The 12,877-nt window shown below is 38.7% G+C and overlaps 3 protein-coding genes across 3 annotated transcripts in view; 1 reads left to right on the top strand and 2 right to left on the bottom strand.

The window, feature by feature from the left end:
• Positions 1 to 7,772, bottom strand: part of LOC136256653 (dedicator of cytokinesis protein 7-like) — a 19,999-nt gene extending 12,227 nt beyond the window's left edge. The window contains exons 1-15 of the mRNA XM_066049631.1: positions 7,635 to 7,772; positions 7,366 to 7,504; positions 6,929 to 7,194; positions 6,700 to 6,876; positions 3,327 to 3,420; positions 2,886 to 3,031; positions 2,767 to 2,833; positions 2,565 to 2,713; positions 2,286 to 2,515; positions 1,985 to 2,196; positions 1,735 to 1,828; positions 1,377 to 1,539; positions 1,052 to 1,166; positions 922 to 992; positions 152 to 302 (exon numbers count right to left, since the gene is read on the bottom strand). Coding sequence (XP_065905703.1) covers positions 152 to 302; positions 922 to 992; positions 1,052 to 1,166; positions 1,377 to 1,539; positions 1,735 to 1,828; positions 1,985 to 2,196; positions 2,286 to 2,515; positions 2,565 to 2,713; positions 2,767 to 2,833; positions 2,886 to 3,031; positions 3,327 to 3,420; positions 6,700 to 6,876; positions 6,929 to 7,194; positions 7,366 to 7,504; positions 7,635 to 7,669 — 2,109 coding nt within the window. The 5' untranslated portion in view covers positions 7,670 to 7,772. The remainder of the gene's footprint in view (positions 1 to 151; positions 303 to 921; positions 993 to 1,051; positions 1,167 to 1,376; positions 1,540 to 1,734; positions 1,829 to 1,984; positions 2,197 to 2,285; positions 2,516 to 2,564; positions 2,714 to 2,766; positions 2,834 to 2,885; positions 3,032 to 3,326; positions 3,421 to 6,699; positions 6,877 to 6,928; positions 7,195 to 7,365; positions 7,505 to 7,634) is intronic.
• On the top strand, positions 7,657 to 10,931 carry LOC136256658 (uncharacterized). Its single transcript, XM_066049637.1, has 3 exons — positions 7,657 to 7,810; positions 7,866 to 8,204; positions 10,672 to 10,931. The coding sequence occupies exons 1-3, from the start codon at positions 7,781 to 7,783 to the stop codon at positions 10,849 to 10,851; spliced, it is 549 nt and encodes a 182-aa protein (XP_065905709.1). The 5' UTR covers positions 7,657 to 7,780; the 3' UTR covers positions 10,852 to 10,931.
• Positions 10,839 to 12,877, bottom strand: part of LOC136256655 (DEP domain-containing protein 1B-like) — a 15,613-nt gene continuing 13,574 nt past the window's right edge. The window contains exons 6-8 of the mRNA XM_066049634.1: positions 12,577 to 12,678; positions 11,706 to 11,831; positions 10,839 to 11,042 (exon numbers count right to left, since the gene is read on the bottom strand). Of these exons, the coding sequence (XP_065905706.1) occupies positions 10,995 to 11,042; positions 11,706 to 11,831; positions 12,577 to 12,678 (276 nt within the window). The 3' untranslated portion in view covers positions 10,839 to 10,994. The remainder of the gene's footprint in view (positions 11,043 to 11,705; positions 11,832 to 12,576; positions 12,679 to 12,877) is intronic.

The following is a 12,877-nucleotide window of genomic DNA, read 5'->3' on the forward strand; positions in this document are numbered from 1 at the left end:
AATCTCATAAAAAGATCACTGCTCAACCAGGTTCCAAACGTACGCCCATAGCCTATACACGCATGCTCCATGAAGTAGGGCTTGACATCATAACCACAATACTGAGGCAATTTTTGTATGGTCCCATAAACACTCATTCATGAACACTCACTGTACAGCCGAGATATTGAGGTTCTTGGAAGCCAGGTTCATGAGGACGAGGCTTCATACAACTGATGTGATAGAAGGTGAAGAGAATATGATGTTTGGTGGTCAACTGAGGGGGTAGCTCTATCTTGATCTCATTGTAGAACTCTGGAAACCTGTGCAGTGTGTGTGCACACATTCAACACATCATTATTATACAAACAGCATAATAACAACTATATACAAGTATAATATTTATAAATCAATAGAGAGGTGCACACAGTACATATAACTATAAATACACAGGTATTAATGCACCTTATTGTATGCAGTATAATAGTGCTGCAACCAAGCTGCTCTAATGTACAGTAATGGGCAACTCAAACACTAATTCTTACACCTCCCGTATATACTGTACTGTATGTATATGTAGGTCTTAATGTAATAAGAGGACAAATGGGATGGTGGTTTGTGTACATACAGTGTATAGGTTGGGCAAGCTGGCAGGGATTGCTAGGGTGGTAATGAAAACCACAATCCGTATATTGACTCTCTGTCAAGTTACATAGTGTTCCAATCATCATCCTTTTGAGTTAAGTCAATACAGATTTGTGATTTACATACAATTATACCACCCCTGCCATCTCTTCTTGTTTTGTGACTTTTCCCTGCTTTTATATAACAGCTTGGTACAGTTAAAGATGCACAGTATGCGTTATACCAAGAGTTAATAATAATCTTGGTTATACAAATACTGTATACTGAAGACCACACACACAAACACCAATAGTATACCTGTTGTGGTACAAGACAGTGGCCCATGCTTCTCTGACAAACTTGGGACCAGACGAACGTCCATAGATCACCTGAGCCACACATAAAAAGCTAAAACACCATATATAGTAGTTATAGTAACCACACCGACCTGTAAGGCGTCATTGCTAGGGTCCTCCCCTGCCATGAATTGCACCTTGATGCCAACGTTACGGCCCTTGCTGTTGCGGAAGTCAAGCGTCTGAGGGTAAATGTAGAGCATGTTCCTAGGACAGAAGTATAGGTACATACTGTACAATGATCATAACAGCAAGTACAACTTGAAGGTTGTAATACTTATCACTATCTATACAATTGCACATGTACTACAACACATGTATGCACCATAGATATAATGTGTATGTACATCAATGGCAGATCTCATACGGGACACACTGACACAGTGCCATACATTAGATACACACAGCTGTGCTCACTTGTATGCAGTGTTAGGGGAGTATACTGGTCTGGATGGGAACTCCTCTATTTCCCGGGTAGGACGACGATTCATGTCAGTGTAGGGTTCAATCTGCCACAGGTTGGATGTGAGGCAGCAGGGAAGGTTGGTAAAGGGAGGAGAAATGTCTAACTTGAGGATGGCTGTGAAGATCAGAAAAACAGAACTCACTGTAGTGGCTGCATGCATGCATCATATGTACAAATAAGCGCTGTTATTGAACATGGTACCATGATGGTACTGTAGGGCGCAACATAGAATTAAAGTCTACATACGTCGGTTGAATAGCCATAGCTTCATTGAGGACAACATACTTATGTACGTAGTCACCAACTCACCAGGAATGTTCTTCAACTTTCTACTGAGAATAACACCTTTCTTCATTTCACCAAGGTAACGGAACAAATCATCATCAGCTAATTTGTCACTCTCCTACAGTGTGACAGAAAACATGTCAACCATTAATATGTAACTAGCACTACACTATACACAAACTATATAAACATGCATAATCACGGCACAGACTAACACACACACACACACGCACGCACACCATATACAAACACAACACTGCACATAATTAATTACCTGCTTAAAGAATGACTGTACTGTCAATGTTACAGGTCGGAAGCTGTAATTTAACATAGCACCAACATTCTCATCTTTGGCCCCTTCAGCTTGTGGCAGACCCATTGCCTGACCACCAGCTGCACTCTCCCTCTTCCTCATTAAAGCAATAGTGTCTAGAGCAGTTGACCGACGATCCCCACCAGCAGAAGAAGAAACAGACTGTGAACGTTCTGTTACAATATGAAATACAGAGACAAATAACACATTTTGTCATGTAACATCACACAAGATAAAAAAGTGTAAATATTTAATTTCAAACCTTTCTCGGGAGGAGTTGGGACAGCATCCCCCTGGCTGGCAGACTTGCTCCCGGTGATGATATCCACTACGTTAATTGCAGTCCATGCTAGCGGCATGCGGTACTGGCCCAACTGCTGACAAAACTGCTTTGCTGCACTCTTGGCCTTGTCCATAGTCTTGCGGTCCATATCACGATAGTACGGCTCAGCTGCTTCAGAAATATCTCCCTTTTGAAGTACTTTCTCCAATCTGCAAAACCACTTTTGATAGTGAAACTGATATATTTAAAATTACATACCTTAGCACTAGAAACACTTCAGGGTTGGGATAAGTTATAGAGAAGATGGCATTACGGCTGAGTGATGCCATACTACGTTCTCTACTATGATCATCCAACATGTGATACATCTCACTACTGTTCATGTCCATGTGGAATGACTCTGATATCTGCAGGAAAAGGGAAAGGCTGAAATGTGCACCTTTTTCACGACCACGCCTACCTTTTTACGCTCTTTTACATCGTACAATGCTAACTCAGCAAATATTGGCTCAAATGTTGTTTCTAACCTAAATAAAAGATTTGACAATCGAACATGTACTGCAGGATAGCCCCACCCACCTTAGCTCCACGACTTTAACCAATATTTTTAGCCCGTGATGTTCCAGTGGTAGCGGAGCTGGAAACCTTGTCTCCAAGGCAGTGTCACGACCAGGTAGTGGATAGAGACCGAACAGCTTTGTGTAGCGATCACGAGCTCTAGCAACCTGCACAACACACACGAAGGTGAATATATACACCTGTAGCATCCACCAGAGGAGGATGATAAGATCACAAATATTCTGTGTTCTCAGAGGAGATATTAATCTCAACTTGACAGTATGCAAGTAGATACACTGTATATTCTCATAGGTAAATAAATAACAGGCCCTTGCAATATACATGTACCTCATATAACATGTGATTGTCCTGTTGCTATATGGTTCCCAATCCCTCAATGACGTCACAATATAGCTAGACTACTGTATAAATTAGGGATGAATGCCCACCATACGTACTTACCTGATTTCTGTAGTCCATGTCTTCCATGTCCTCCACAGGTGTCATGAGGTCCTCCAACAACTCATCACTCTCTGTACTGTCAAACTCATCATTGCTGTTCAGGGGAACAAAATTTATAAGCAACATAATTTGACACCCACTGCAAATCACATAATTCATACAGTACAAGCTATGCACAACCTCTAACCACAAAATGTGACCAGATCTGCATAATGTTAGTGCATTTTTCAAAATTCATTTTAATACATTTTCTTTATCCAGATAGCCAAAGGAATGGCCAGCAGAAGTATCAGCTCTAGAATCCAAGAGCTCTCGAAGCTACAATGCTACAAAGTGGCAACAGCAGATTTGTGCAGTACTAGTGACAATACACTACACATGCTTAAATAAACGGTCATAACTTTCGAATGCAGTACTCTACCAAGACGCAACTTACACTATCGGATTCTCCATTAACAGGCAAATCAATTGCTGGGTAAGTTTTGTCTTCCAGGCCTTTCCTACAACTAGGGCAAAGACGAAAACGTGAGAAAAAAATGGTAATGAACTGCTTTCCAACACAAGGCAAACTAATGCTCATGTCTTCTCTCTCCTTGGGAGTACTGACACAAAACAAAAATTTTGGAACTCCTCTTGCTGTGGGAATCATGATGCTACTAAGGTTAACTTTATGCCTTTATCACCTTCCCTCATCGTGAATTAAGTGCTTAAATTTTTTTTCAATTTCGTAAATATTTCACCCATTGCGTATATTACATACTACTCTAAAATTAGCTTGTGCTAACATATGGGATTCTTGCAGATCCTGTCACAAATATCATCCAATTACACTACATAAATATTCTACTATTATGTACTGTAGGAGTACTAAGAAGATGAATAAAAAATTGGAAATTTTATTATTATTATTATTATTAGCACTTTACAGTGACCAGCACTGAAGGTCTGACAGCAACATGTGCTACAGCCTTAGGATTACCTAACCTACAAGGACTTAGATCTAGTGACTTGACTTTACTGACTGAATAAGGTGTAACAGAAAAGGGGCCAAAGTAAGGAAAAAAAATCCCTCCAACCCCAGGATTCGAACTGCAGGTCACCCAATGTCTAGTCGGGGCCACACTCAGTCTTCCTCCAGGAGGGATGTTTTAAAATGGGAATAGGGATCGCTGAAAAAAGCAACCAAACAAGAAGGGATCGCTGGGGTGGTAATGTAAACCACAAATCCCTATTTTGACTCTGTGTCATAAACCTTTACTTACATGCTCTGTCATTTTGAAGTGAGTCAAAATAGGGATTTGTGGTTTACATTACCACCCCAGCGATCCCTTCTTGTTTTTTTTTTACTATTATGTAGGAGTACTAAGATATAGTATATACAAGTTGAGCTGAGCCCTGATAAAACAGCTTTCCTCAAGAGATACTGTAAGTGGTGACAGTAAAGGTATTCAGAGCAGACATGTGTGGTTTTGCTCCATTACAAGTTCGGGAAAGGATCATCACAGACGGTGCACTTCCCATTATGAAAGTTTTGATTATAGTCATACGTAAATATTTGAATGAAATATTCTTAGTGGGTAAACTACATAAAACCAAACTTCAAGAACCGGTGTAATTCCATCCATGAGTTATTAAATGTTTTTGAGGGCTCAGCTCAACATGTATTATACTGCCAACTGGTCTAATATCTGTCCTAGAATGGATGCAATACAGAGCAGATTTTGTAGATACATAAAAAATGAGGGTTAATTGAAAATCCTCACAAAATTAATCCTCACCTACACTGCGTGGGAATCACAAAGCGGCAAATACTTGATACATACTATATTATATTTGTATGCAGTATGCTTAGTTTAATTTGTAGTTATACAGAACTTCTATTCAGCCTGAACTTTAGTCATACACAATAACTAGACAGTAAAGAACAGCTACCAATACCAGATGTTATTTGCAACAAGGAAATATGCCTATACCGTGATCGTGCATGCATTCAATATACCACACATAGCATACAAGCCTTATTAAGTAAATCTTAATACACAAGACAACTTGTGGGACCAACAACTACAAGGGACATATGGCCTCAACAATGAGGTGGTCTTATCTACGCACTTGAAATATGGCCACCATTGTCATGAGGTGGTCTTTGTAAAGAGGTTACAAAAGTACAGCTTATAGCTATTGTATGTTGGTTTGGAACCTAATACACATGGTCACTACAACAAGGTGTACTTATACAAGGGATGATCAATGTATGGCTTCATACAAGTTTAGAAGAATGTTCAGTACTGTTTAGTGTTGCTCAGCAGCAGTAGGTAAACTACAAATGAAACTTTTAATCTCAAAAGCACTTAAATTGCTGTGGTCTGGTGCAGACTACCTCTACAACTAGGTGTTAAAATTATATGGACTACTTAACAAAAATTCACAAAAATTCCAAGCATAGCATACAGCCCTCAAACGATACCAAGAGTTCATAATATATATACTAAGGAGAGTATCCTACTCTCATATACCCCTGTAGATAGGCGTATCGTGAAGTTATGATGTAACACTTCTGAGTTCGCCCGTTTTTTTTTTTGGTATAATTAATGATGTCATTAGTTGAACATGGTATCGATTGAATGCATGCCTACCAACGTCGCTAGCAACCAAATTAACTCCAGCTCTAAGCGTTTCTCACCCAACTATAATCATTCCTTCATGGGTTAAGACCGCTTTGTAGGCATTTCTTACTAGGCCATTCGCGAATACGGCTATCCTGAGCGTCGCAAGTGTGAAACGGTGCTAACGATTCTTGCACTTTTACGGCTTCCTGTACGTCACAAATCGCTACATCTTGTCATTACGTCATAACTTCACGATACACCCTTCTACAGGGGTATATGAGAGTAGGATACTCTCCTTAGTATATATATTATGAACTCTTGACGATACCCACAAAGTTGTGTAAGTTTTAGTAACCACCAATATTTATTTGTAAACACCATGGATCTACAATCCTGTACATATAATCTTTCAGTTTTAAAGAACAACCAAATTCTTAGATACTTTGATGTTGAACATACATGTTTACGTAGCTACATATAAACAAATTTAACATCTCTTGTATACACAGTGTATATATCATGGCCATGTTTGCAAAAACAAAATTATGGTGCAAATAAATAGTCTTTGAATTTGTGAAGTGAAGTGCATGATTGGCCACTAAAACATGCATGGTTTTATTAAAGGAGTGAAAACACAACAGGCTAAGAAAGTAGGATTCCACAATACAGAATTTTCACTAAGCAAATGGAGCTTGTAGCATGAGTTAATATACTACCCATGCACACATTGACTTTTTGCATTGCACAAAATTATTTACTCTTACCCTGTGGACGAGGCACTACTTTGTACAGACATTTTACTAGTTCGTTCCTCCCTATCCAACACTTCTTGCCGATCCATATCAATCTCATAATCCTGAGGTGGTAGCCCTTTAAGATAAGCCTCTGAACGTCGGCAACCATGTTCAGCATGTGTGTCACTACCATAGAAACCACCATGCCTACAAACATAATAGGCTACACAGTATTGTCATGATCATAAAATACACCCACTTTCGTCTCAAGCCATGCCAGTCGGCCATAAATCCTTGTACACATTCTTGTACAAGTTGATCGGTGCATCTTTTAGCTGCTCCGGGGACTGGCACCTCCAATGTGCGGTAGGCACGCTTGACCGTAAATACCTCAACATCATCTTCAGGAAATAACAACAGATGTTTCTCAGAGTCAGCAGCTAACTGGTCCCGATGGTCAGCAATAAACGCTTCATAATCAATCGGCACTTCAGGCTCAACATACTTACTGTACATTGAGCTAGTCTGGCATAACAACACAACATAAAATACACTATAGTGTGTGTAGGTATATCATTTCACGATTTCCTTATTTATTGAACAGTTAACAGCATAATGGGTGAGATGCTAATCAGCTACAATTACACTAAACATTAAACAGGGCCACTACTTCTGTACGAATACAACACCGCTCACCATTGATGGTTCCCTATGAAGCGAAGCCTTCAAAGAGGCCACGCCTCCTCCTCCTGTATTCGGGGAGTCTGTTTCCTCGCTGTTGCTCATGCCGCTAAACAGCCGGGACACTTCGCGTCTTACTTCAGCCGCTGGTCGACTAAAGTAGTAAGAGAGAAGCCATGTAATATAGTACGCGACCGTATACAACCTCCACAAATATGCTGCGCGTTATATGGAACAATAAATACATCTTTCAATTTCTGAGGACCTACATTTAGTTTACTAACCTGCTGAGACTCTTCGCGAAAGCTCTCTCACCCATTGGTACTGAAGTGACAAATATTTACAATTGGATTTAAAATTACATTCCGGACCACATAAAGCGACGCTTCCTGTGCGAAATCGCCAGAAACTTTCGATTACGGGATTCGTCATGTGTGCGAGATATTACGTGGCATTTTTGGTATGACTCTTTCATGTATTGACATATCTTTGTATGTGATTTGCTGTCGCTAAAGGTTTTATTTTTGACGGTGATCTCCGTGTATGGCCAAAGCGTCTTCTCTTGTCAGAATGATACCGACTGCGGGAGCCCTGTGGGCGTGGTCAGATGTAATTCATCAGGGTCTTGTATATGCTTGCGACCCCAATGTTATAACTTAAGTGATACATGTATTTTGAGAGAATGCCACTCTATTAGTGATGACTTGGAGTGTCGTGATGGGAAGAAGAGCAGATTGACTGCTTTATTGTTGAGTATATTTCTGATCAATTTTGGTGCTGCAAATTTCTACATTGAACGATATGAATTAGCAGCTCCACAGCTTATTCTAGGACTATTACTATGTTGTGTACAGGTGAGGATGTGTATTGTTCATTGCTTGATGTGGTTTTTTTATGTGGTTACTACATAACTGTGTCATGATATTGTAGACTTCTGTGGCCAGACCCTACACTCTTCATACAGTCCTTATATTGTAAGTGCCTAGCTGCAAGAACCTGCACCTCTTGAAACTAGGCACTTATAATTTCCAGTCCAGTCATCATGCAACATAATATTTCCTGTCAATTTGATTTTTTTATGATAAGACATTTGTATTGTATTGGCCAGCAGATTATGAAATTTAAGTTTTAAAATCCAAAAGACCTGTTGTTATAAAAACAGCATGTGTATGAGAATGGAGTGAGAGCTAGTGGAACTGAATGGGAATGGTTAAAAAGTGTTGGTTAAGGCAATATGTTGTTTTCTAATGCAAGTTTTATCAATGGCCATAACTCCAAACCATGCACAACTTGTCTTGGGTCTAAATGTACATACAATTATAGTGAGATCATGAACACACATCCTGGCTATGAATAGTCTTGGAGTTATAATGCAAGAGAACTAGGACAGGAATAAATTCGATTTGTACCTGATTTGTACAGCAACAATACGGCACATAAACTACAAGTGTTTATCTACAGTAATTGATCATAACTCACAAGCTACAAAAATGGGGTTTGGCTCAGTCTGTCCACCATGATCTGGCAAATCAATCAAGGTATAGTGTTTCCCTGTACGTCCCCGTGTGGACAAATAAGAAGGCCATTTCAACAATGAAACAATGACAGTAAACGCATTGTAAATAAGTGCTCATAACTCACATACAGTACACTGTACAAGCACAAAACAAAGAGTTTATCACTCTCCATGAACAGGCAAATCTGATGGTGTATAGGTTTTGTTGAGTTGAGCTTTGTTTCAGTACAGCATGTACCCAGTTTATTTCAATACATTTTATGAATAGAATTTTGCAAAACGGCAGGTTGTTGCTCAGCGGGTGCCATTTGGTACTTGTTATTATCAGAATTCCTACCTATGTGCTGAAGTTAGTCAAATCCCGCCATAGTACACTTACATACACACCCCCACTCCACAGTTACGTATGTACGTACATATTATGGCTGCATAGGTACAACAGACCTCCTCAAAGAGGATATCACAATAGGCTGAAACTTTGGCTGTCCACTCCTTTGTTTCTATAGATAATAGAGAAGCAATAAAATGGAATTTGAGGAATGTGCAAAAACGACCAGTTTGTGCTCGGCAAGTGGGTCACAAATATCACATACTACCCATGGCCACTAAAACTTGTCTATTAATGAAATATTTTTCAAACCCTGAATGCTAAAAATTGTTACAGTGTTTGGTGAATGTTCTATTAGAGTCAGAAAGGGGCCATGTATACCATATATAAGCGTATAAACTCCTGTGTATACTTATCTGAAGAAATTAGTGATGGACATAACATACAGGTGTTTGGATATGTGCCATGGCTTGATCCCAGTGGCCTCTTATATTGATATATCAAGATAAGTACATTACATCTGATCACAAAAGTAATACTAATTTGTCCCTTTTACTTACTTCAAATTTTGTATGTGTTTTGACAGTGTCAAAAGATGAGGTATTCAGTCAACCATAGTATGGGTAACATAAATCTTCACAAAACAGTACTTATTTTAAAATGATATGCATTTTATCACGATACCTGAATTGACAATGAAACTTAACTACTCAGTTAAGTCTTTTACATGCAAAAAAAACATGTGCATGATCTAATGTTATGCTGCCGTATATGTGACTGGATTTTGGAAAAACAATCCAAATCGCACATTAGAAGTTTTGAGATAAACGGCTTTAAAGAATTCAAGTCAGCATGACTTGCCAAGGATAGCAAGCACGCATATGAAATTTGCACAAAATATGCATCAACCTATTACCTTTCAGGCCACTTCCAGCACTTGTAGGGTTTCCTGCCAAATAAGATCGAAAATCTGAGTGGTTGGACAAGCAAAGTAGTATCACAAAAAGGGGTGGAGTGTGGGGGATGGTGGGGAGGGAAAGAGATAGACTTCAAATGGAGGCAGACCATGATTGGAGTCCAGACACGAGATTACAGGTTTGTGCTGGCTTCTTAGTGGCTGATATGTAGCAAAGTCAACAGAAAAAACATCTGGCCAACAATATCAGACCATCCACCAGTAAACCACTGATTCTTGCCAAACCAGATCCTTCACAAGGCCAGAAACCGCCATTCGAGCTGTCCACATCACCCAGAAAAGACATCTGTTAAACCAGCCTCGAGTAGTTTGAGTAGTACTGAGTGTCAAAACTAGTAGTACAATAGTGTAGCTATCCACTGGTGGTGTTAGTTTGATTTTGTCTGATGTGCGATTTGGATCAGTCTTGTAAAATCCGGTCACATATGTTGGTTTGATAAGAAGTAAACAAGTAGTTTGATAAAATATTAGTAAGCGACACTATTACATTTTCCTTCACAGGTTGGAGCATGTGCGATGGTATGTAGACGTGATGATGATGGTCCAACAGTTAAATGTGCCTCATGTTGTTTCTTCAATGCACTATTATCACTATTATTCTTTGCATGGTGGATAGCAGACCTGGTGATATTTGCTACCAACCAGAGAGATGACGGAGACGACTGTCCTTTATATGAATAATAATAATAGTAACGTTATTTTGAATACAAATGTGTGAAATATGACATCATCAAAAACATAAACATATTATTTTTTCTTGACTTGTGTAATGTTCAAGTTAAGTGTGTTTGGTGTTTAAGTGACCGGGTTACCATGGCAGCATATCATGTGGCAAACTTACTAGCATACACTTCAGGATATTGTTGCTGGAACTACAGGGAGATAAATGACTTATCATGTAGTTGTCATTGTAATTGGTTACATAGAAATAATTATAATATGAACCTATAAGGTCACCTTCAGGCTGACAATTGCTTTATATAGTTGGATTAGTGTATTCTCACTAGGGGAATTGGCCTTTTTAGAGAGGTGGCAACTAAGACAAGTTCTACTTATTATAGATGATTATTTTTACTACATACGTACCATTGCTGCACGCAGCTTGTGCAAATACACAAAATCATATTAATAATCACATCTTACAGTACATAATGTGACTGGAATGGGTGCATTTTATATATGGATTTGACAATTACACTATATATGAACATTTTCGGCTCTTGGACGGCTTTATAAAAACAAGCTACATAATGACCTGTTATATGATGGGGTGTATCTAGTGATCTGGTTTTTTTGGACCTTGTGAAATCACAACTTGGTATGGGAGTTTTCTGCATTCAACAAAGTATTTAAGGAGTTACGTTTCTGACTCATTGCTACATGCCTTCTGGCAGGTCCCTATAGCTGGTTGGAGAAACTCTGTGTTCATAACAGACATGCACTTAGATGTTATTATAAAGACATTTTAAAGTGTATGGACCACTGGCCTTATTACAGAGGTTTTTAATTGTGATGCTCTTGTTATTTCACTTTACCTTCTTTAGCAGTTGTTTCTTCTTGTTGTGTGACAGTGTCTGGTTGGCAGTGATCTCATCTAGTAGACTGACTATAGCTAGATGGGAGGTCTCCTTCGTCTGACTGGTGTACTCTAATTGGCTAACCTGTAGTAGGTGGGGCTAGTCTATTCAATGCTTCAATAATGATATAGTAATAATCAAACTAAAGTGTACAGTGTATAAATACTTTCCAACATGGTAAGCTTGTATGCATTTGATAATATGTATATGTACATCTTTAAGTGACTTCTCAATCCCATTGAGAAATCTGAGAGGATCTACAGTAAGATGATTTTCGGTCAATTTAAACATATTGAGATTCAAAATATTTGTAGTTTAAAGAAATTGCAGTGACAGCTACAGAATTACAAGGAGAAAACTAACCTTGTGTGTAACACCACCAGGTTGAAATACTCTAATAGAACAGTCACTGAGAATTAAAAGAAACTTTTGAACCAGGGATATTTATACCTATGAATTAAACTTTTCACTACTGAACTGCTTTATCAGCTAGTCAGTTTACTTATTTTCTACCTAATAAATGTTAAAATATGGATCAACCATAGAACATTCTATGTGCTTTCTATTAGCGGAAAAATAATGTGCTCTCTTATCAGAGTGTCACAAAAAATCAACATATATAGTCAAAGATAAGAAGAAATCTAGCACTCTCAAAGTCAGTTTATAGCTAGCTTTTGGGTATAAGGAAGTGAAAAACTGCCAAGCAAAACAGTAGGTTACCCTTCTAGATGGAGACTATGGTAGTAACATGAACAATAAACACATGCCATAAATATAGCATACTGAAACAGATAATTTATAAGATGTGTAACTCAGTTAGTACACTGACCTGTTTACAGTGTGATCTACACAAACTGGGATCACATGACTTATCAGTTGACTGTAATGATGTCAAATGATGTTGTACCTCATCTGATAATTGTGAGGGGACCTGCAGGTGAGGACGGATTGTGTAAAAGTGCCAAAGTTTAGCAGGCAAAGTACAGGTGTATAATGATTGAATTGCATGGGAATATTAGACATGTTTTTACTTTCAGAGGCAAAAATCAAAAACTAACCCTACACGTAGACGTACAGAGCTCTCTTGGATTGTGGATTGGCAACAAATTGGTAACTTGTGATGGTATCAT

The sequence above is a fragment of the Dysidea avara genome, chromosome 5 (assembly GCF_963678975.1).
Source record: "Dysidea avara chromosome 5, odDysAvar1.4, whole genome shotgun sequence".
NCBI classification, from domain to species: domain Eukaryota; kingdom Metazoa; phylum Porifera; class Demospongiae; order Dictyoceratida; family Dysideidae; genus Dysidea; species Dysidea avara.

Bases quoted from the DNA above. Each gene is read 5' to 3' on its own strand.
- LOC136256658 (XM_066049637.1), top strand. From the start codon at position 7,781: ATGTGTGCGAGATATTACGTGGCATTTTTG. The intron at 7,811-7,865 runs GTATGACTCTTT...CTGTCGCTAAAG, and splicing joins GATATTACGTGGCATTTTTG to GTTTTATTTTTGACGGTGAT. The intron at 8,205-10,671 runs GTGAGGATGTGT...TTTCCTTCACAG, and splicing joins TATTACTATGTTGTGTACAG to GTTGGAGCATGTGCGATGGT.